The sequence below is a fragment of the Leptopilina heterotoma genome, unplaced genomic scaffold, assembly GCF_015476425.1.
Source record: "Leptopilina heterotoma isolate Lh14 unplaced genomic scaffold, ASM1547642v1 Lhet_142, whole genome shotgun sequence".
Lineage (NCBI taxonomy): Eukaryota > Metazoa > Arthropoda > Insecta > Hymenoptera > Figitidae > Leptopilina > Leptopilina heterotoma.
Window position 1 is genome coordinate 2137541 of NW_025110861.1, and position 7657 is coordinate 2145197.

The following is a 7657-nucleotide window of genomic DNA, read 5'->3' on the forward strand; positions in this document are numbered from 1 at the left end:
CATTTTTAACAGTGAAAAAAAATATCCTTTAGAGTCTGGGAAAAAGTTAAAATTCTGTCTGAATGTCAGAAAAATGTCAGGCAATAATCAAATTAATTTTGTTGACTATTGTATGTTACTATTAAATAATTTTGATTTTTCCTTACAAAAAAATTTAAAAAACTGAAATTAAATTACTTCTTCCAAAATAAACTCCTCACAAAATAATCTACACGACAAAAACTCTTATTATATTATATAAGCATAGGGTAACACAATTATACGTGACTGAACTGCACAATAAAATATTCTACACATTAGGATTAAATAATATTTAATTCAATATATGCAATTTCGTAGAAATGAAATTTTATCATTGTAATTAAGAAAAATTTGTAATTAATTTATATTGATTTTTTTTTACAGACAACAGGTGAGTTAGAATTAATTATTAAGTTACAATTCATAAACAATTTCTAATTATCAATAAAATCCAGTTTCTGATGATGCCGAAACGTTAAAATACATGGAACTTTTATTTTTATATGACTTTCCAAAAAATTCTAACATTCTCATTGTGAAAACTTTTTGCAAGCTTCCTGTGGAAAGTTTCAGGAAATTCCAAACTTTACTTTTGAAAACTTCCTGAAAAATAATGTGCTGTATGGGTGTCGAGTTGAAAACACTATTTTGAAAAAAGAACAAAATACAACATTTCACCCTGCATTGTATTGAGACTATAGAAGCCATTCTATATCGTTCTAACAAACAATTATAGGAAAACGATCGCTGAACACAATTATACATTCTCCAACGTAATTGAATTCGATTTTCTTACTATTTTCGAGAGAATAGCTCAGTGGATCGACTTCGAACCACACTTCCCTATTATTATTGTGATTAATATTATTATTATTCATAAGAATGTAATTACATTCATAATTAATATAATTAATCATAATTTATAATAAATTATAATTAAAATATCACAAAATTAATAATATATACTTGAGGCATTCTTTCTCAAGTGGGCCACCCCTTCTCTCCATTTCAGATTTAATCCAAAAACCTTTTTTAATTAATTAATTAATTAATTTCAACTATTAATAGTTGAAATTAAAGGTAAGAATGTCAACTTTTTAATGCCGTTTGGCTCTTTTTGAAATATTGATTTTCAAATGAACTATAGACAACTGTAGACAATCTTACATTTTCAAAATAAATTCTAACACTCAATATACAGTCGGAGATTCCAAATATACCACAGTAACGAACTTTTAGCAAATCTGATTAAATTTTCATATTACCTCAACCACATTGGAACCGTTATATTGAATTCTGAAAAGCTGACATCAAATTCCTAATCATAGACACCAAAAAAAATCCCAGTAATAAATTTTAAGTGCATTCGATCAATTCCTAATATTTTTATGTCCGTCATTTAAAATTTTTAAAATCTGATATTAAATTCGTAATCAAAGACCCCAAAAACCCCAAAATAACAAATTTTAAACAAATCCGATTGATTTTTAATTTCACGTCAGCCATATTGGATCTACCATTTTGAATTTTGGGAATCTGACATCAAATTCGTAATCAGCGATTCCAAAAACCCCTAAATAACAAATTGTAGGTCAAAGCCGATTGATTTTTAATTTTTAAGTCCGCCATTTTGGATTCGACATTTTGAATTTTGAAAAACTAACACCAAATTCGTCATCAGCGATCCAAGAATCCCCTTTATGGTGAGTTTAAACAAAAATTATAAACTTTTTAAATTCTGGTCGCCATATTGGATTCGCCATGTTTAATTTTAGGAAATAATATTAAATTTTGTAAATTTCTCATATAATTTAATGTTGGAGTTCCCATAGAATTTTGAATAATGGTTTTTACTTCGTTTTCTACCATGAAAAAAATTTAAGTTTTTTGTCATTAAATTCTCTACAGTTCATTTAAAAAATTAATATTTCAAAAAAGGCCCAACGACATTAAAAAGCTGCTGACATTCTTACCTTTAATTGGAGCTATTATTATATAAGGTTTTCGGATTAAATCTGAAATGAAGAGAAGGGATGGCTCACTTGAGAAAAAATACCTCATTTATATAATAAATTTATTTATTAATATTATTATTATTATTATCATTATTAAATTAATAAATTTATATTCTCCATCGTTATTTAATAACCTTCTTACTTTCTAATAATGAAATAATGATCTATTTCAGTAATAAGATTGATTTAGAATAAATCTAATATTAATAGAAATTGAACATTTGAAATATTATGACAAGAAAATTGAGGATAACATATTATATGTATAATTTCCTTTACAGAAGAAATCAATTGACCACGAATAAAACCATTTGACACTATTTAACACGATTAAAAAACACGATTGAAATTCATTTATACTTCATAAAATTTAAAAAAATAAAGTTTTATATTTTTATCAGTTTAACTCTAGCTTTTTGTGAAAATCAGGACCATTTTTATGAAATTAAAAAAATTTTTTTTACAAAAAAGAAACATTGTAATGAATTCGACACACGTAATATGTGCTGTAAATTTTTTTAAAAAATGTTGAACCGCACTTTTCCTTACGAATTTCAAACGAAAATTCTTACGATATTTTTATAAAGCGAATTAAAAAAGATTTTTCAGGGTTTAAAGAAATTCCTTACATAAGAATTTCGTCAGCAGTTGCCAAGAAAAATTTGTACGAAGTTTGTAAAAAAAAAGTGTAGTTTGAAATTTAAACAAAAAATTTGTAAATATTACGTGTACAATTCTTTGCGAACTTCCCTGCAAACATTTTTTCTAAAATCCAGAAACAAAATTCGACAGTAATTCGAACAAACATCCGTACAAATTTCATACAGAAAAATGGTTCTGAATTTTACAAGAGTTTATAAGAAATTAAAAAAAAATTTACAAGACTTTATTTAAAGTATTTAAATTAAACTATATAATTAAATTATTATGCAGATGTAATTAACTACAATAAAAATTCGAGAATTTCATTTAATTAAATGCGTTTAAATACGTTTTAACACTCTAGGTATTTTGGAATACTCTTACTTTTTTTCTGTTCAACAATTATATCTAAAATTATTTACAGAATCTTGTAATTAACTACTTCCGATCGATGTACATATTTATTTTTATTGCACAAAAATTCGTAAATGTTACCTACATTTGGATCTGTAACTGCTTGTGAAGGTGTTCGACAAGTGTATAAACTTTACCTTCACCTAGACCTTTCTTTCTCGAGAAAGAGGGGTCTCTTGATATAAAAGATCTTAGGATGTTTGAAATGCCATCAGACACTGTACTTTACTTATTGGATTACATACTTTCAAAAACTACCCTCTCAATTGTTTCCATAAGGCTCAACATGCGGCTTTTTGTAAGTCCTAATTTTCTGATTGAGTTTATTTATAACACAAAACAATCTATAGTGTATTAAACTTTAATTATTTTAAATGTTATGTTAATGAATTAACTGAATTAATAAAATTAATAAAATTAATTAAACATTAAGTTATTTAAATTAAAGTGAATAAAAGATTTTATTGCTTTGTTTAAAATCAGTTTTTTAACATTAGCCTATTTAGATATTTTATTTTAGTTTAATATTAAAATTTTAAACCTATTACTTATCCCCAATTTTATTATTATTAATAATCTTTCATTCTAATCCATAAAGTGAGCCATTTCTCAAAAGTTGAAAGTTTTGTTTTTGAATTCCCATTAATTATTTAAATGAGTAAATATCGACGAATAGAAAGTTGTAATTTTTTAATAATTTTATATTTCGATATAAAAGTTTTAACAACTAGATATTCGTTTGAATGTTCAAAAATATTTAAGATAAATTTTTTTTATATTTTAAATCTATTAATTCTTATCACTCTTACCGTAGGATTCGATTTCTAAAATAATTAATTACTTAAATATAAAAATTTTATTATGTTAGATTTTGTAGAATAAAAACATTTTATCAAAATTCAGTAGAAAATTTTTCGATTTTAACGAATTCTTTTTTCTTAATGCTAATGATAATTATTCCTGGTATACGATTCGAATATTTCGTGCAAGTAGTAGTAATTTTTATAAATTAAGTGCATTCACATTCATTCAACACATAACCTATTATTACTCAGAAAATAAAATTTTTAATTATTTCATATTTACAGATTTTCGTGGTATCAATCGCAATCATTGATTTTTCAACTGAAGAAGCAAGAGCCGACGTGAGACTTTATAGAGGTTATCGTTTAAACAAAGACAAACGAGGTGCAGCTGATTATTCCACAAGTTACGTTCAGGCTACACCATCTCAATTACAATCACAATCATCATCGTCGCAAGCTAATTATGTTCTTAGTCCAGGAATTCAAAATTATGCTGCTTTGGGTGGTTCTCATGATCCCTCAGCAGCTGTTGTGAGTCCTATTTCAAATTTTGGTCACACTTATAATTTGAGAGCGCATTCGTTGAGTGATCAGGGGAATTTAATTTTACCAACGCAAACAAAAGCGGGGCCAGTTACTTTTGGTGCTCAAGCAGCAAGTAGTGCTTCAAGTAGTTATCCTTCTGCAGCACTTCATGGTGGAATTCAAGGAATGGCAATGCTGAGTGGTCAATCTGGAGGTTACAGTATACCATTATTACTAGCAGCATCACCAGGATTATCTGATGTCCATCTATTGCCACAAACTTCCGCAGGTTCTGGCGAATCTCAAAGCTACGGTGTACCAATTTCTGGTTCACAACAACCAAATATAGGTAGTATTCTTCTAGCCGCATCACCTATAAGTTCTTCAAAATACAATATCCCAATGTCAGCATCACCTCAAGGTGGTATTATTTATGCCCCTTACACCTCAGCCTATGGAACATCAAAGGATGCACTGTCTGCAGACAGTGGTTTAAGTAGTACAAATTATGCTCAGCCAATTCCATCGTTCGAAGGCTCAAATTCCGGGTCTAGCTCTTTTTCCAAATATATACCAGCTTCCTCAGAGGGAAGTGCTTACGTACCTAAAAAATCTTTGATTAGTAATTACAGATCTCAAAATTCTGCATATAATTCTCCCAGCGCCAGCACTAGTTCTAATCCCACTTACAATTCTTATAGTCACAGTTTTAGTTCCCCTAGCGCTTATAGACAGTTGAATAATAAATACAGTTCTCCAAGTTCCAACTATGTTTCTCAAGTGGAAAATTACAGTTCTCCAAGTACTCAAAGTCAATCAAGTCCAAGTTATACAAGTGGTAGTTATCAATCTCCCGGCTATTCTGGAAATACTAAAGGAGGTGGGTTAAGTGTTAGTTACGCTAATTTGGGTTCTAGCTATTCTAGCCCTAGCCTACCCTCTAGCCACTCTCATCCCAGTTCCAGTCAATCATCGTCTGGACACAGTTTTTCAGGAACCAGCTACGGTTCTCCTAGTATTAGCTACTCCAATGGTAATTCTAATTATTTGACACAAAGTGCGAGCAATTTAAATCCATCTGTTGCATATGCCAGTGCTGATTCTGGACATTCTGGAACAAGTGGTTATCCTACCAGCTATGCTAGTTTTCCTCAAGGTGATTTATCTGGAGCATATGCTAGCTTGAACACCAAATACCTTAGGTATCCAGAGACTAAAGTCGCTGAAAAAAAGCAATCTACTTCATCGGAATACGACACAATTTCTTATTCAAGTCCTGTTGAATTATCATAGTTCTTTATTAAATACTACGACTTTTTCTGAACATACACTTAGACTTAGTTCTAATCGAAAAAAATCTGAAACGTTCTCCAAACATCAAGTTTGTAAATTTACTACTATGTTTGATCTTAAGGTCTTAAATCTTTATGCAAAAGTAATCAAAGACCTATTCAAATTAAGATAACAAATTTTTGTTCCCACTTAGAATGAAACAATTTTTAACGAAGTGTAATGTTCCACCTAAGAAATTCAATTTCGATGCTTATTAAATTGAATAGTATTCGCTACGCATAAATCAAGGTTTTTTCAGTGTAGACTATTTTCTTTAAATTACAGAAAATTATTATAGGAATAGTTTGTATTTATTTATGACTAATGTTGAATTGACTGTTGTTGAATTTATTATAAGTTGTACAGTATATAATTGTGATCTTGTTCTCTGATTAAAATCGATTTATAAAAAAAATTCTCTTGTTATATTTTTCTACCCATTTCCTTCAAAAATAAATTTAATTTAAAAATAAAATCTTCTGAATTATTATTTTTTTTAAATTGTGTAAATTCAAAAAACTGTTTTCGATTCTTTTCTGATTTCTAAATATAATTTAATATTAGCACTTTGATAAATTTATTAGGTGAAAGATACAAAAAGTTATTTAAAATACATTTTTATTGATGCAAAAGAGCGCATTAAGTGATAAAAGTCCATTATCCTGCAAATAGATCTGATTAAATTAAGTGAAAAACTATAAAGTGTTAAACTATAAATTTCTAAGACAAAATTGTGTTTAACCATTGCAAGACGCAACTTTGGTCTTTCAAAGATATTTTCGAGAGTTTTCTTCCAGTTTTTTGAAATAAAAAAAAAGAAATAGATTACTATGCAAATACAAATTTCAATGAATTGAAAACGCGTAAAATTTCTCAAGACATGTGAAAGTCATGATTCAAATACCGGTTTAATGAAAAATAGTCATTAGCGTCAGTAGAAATAGATGCACAAGAAAGAGATCACTTTTACTTCAAGGTCATATAACCCGACAAACCGGACAGCAATATTCCTTTCTAAAAAGATTATTTTATTTGGGAAAGTCTTTTGTTAATTGATTTCTTTATAAGATTATATGGAGTACTTTACTTCTTCATAGTATTTTTCTCTTACCATATTATATCAAATTATATCTATTAATTTTGAGCTCAACTAGATATATAAGAGATTTTTGTTCAAATCAAAATCAAGAAATTTTCAAACTCTAGTAAAAGATCTTGTTACGTCGCAACAAATTAATTTAAATTTAAAATTATATCTTTAGTTTACTGCAACTGAATTTTATTTAAATTTTTTCTTTTTATAACTTTATCAATATAACTTATATTTCCTTTACAAAAATAACAAACTCGAAATTCCAACGAACAAGAACTCAAAATTTACAACACTCCAAAAAAATTCTCAGATTCATTGCATTTAATATTGCATATTTTTCCAAATTAAGAAAAAATTATTTCAAAACTTATATTTTTCTAAGAACCGTAATTTCACTATTCTAAATTGTCGAGTGGTAATTTAGAAAAAAGGTGGCATAAAAATGTTTATTAGGCCAAGCATGGATCATCTATCTTTTAGGATCAGGACCATTGTAAATGGATAACAATAACTCGTAATTGTATAATTACTCTCACATGCACCCAAACCTTGTGAAATTTCAATACCTCCGCCTTTTTGGGTTTTTCTTATAAGTAACCAATCCTAGGCAAACTGATATCCCTTCTCTGCCAAATTTGGCACATCCTTCTCATTCCCTATACCTTACCACTTAAGAATCTTTCCTAAAAACCGTCAGATACTTTTTTGAACTTGTAAGCAAAGGATAAAAATTTAAACTCCTTTTTACATTACACTTATCGCGAATTTTAACACTTCACACACAAACATTTGTAAATTTGATATTATAC

At 28.1% G+C, this 7657-nt stretch overlaps 1 protein-coding gene across 1 annotated transcript; it reads left to right on the forward strand.

The window, feature by feature from the left end:
- The first annotated feature begins 3286 nt into the window (after window positions 1-3286).
- LOC122498105 (uncharacterized serine-rich protein C215.13-like) lies at window positions 3287-6030 on the forward strand. The gene is made up of 2 exons (XM_043605688.1): window positions 3287-3390; window positions 4181-6030. The coding sequence occupies exons 1-2, from the start codon at window positions 3289-3291 to the stop codon at window positions 5714-5716; spliced, it is 1638 nt and encodes a 545-aa protein (XP_043461623.1). The 5' UTR covers window positions 3287-3288; the 3' UTR covers window positions 5717-6030.
- The last annotated feature ends 1627 nt before the right edge of the window (window positions 6031-7657 follow it).

Excerpts from the sequence above, each read along its gene's own strand:
- LOC122498105 (XM_043605688.1), top strand. The coding sequence starts at position 3,289 with ATGTTTGAAATGCCATCAGACACTGTACTTTACTTATTGGATTACATA. Across the intron at positions 3,391-4,180 it reads GGCTCAACATGCGGCTTTTT|ATTTTCGTGGTATCAATCGC; the intron begins GTAAGTCCTAAT and ends TCATATTTACAG.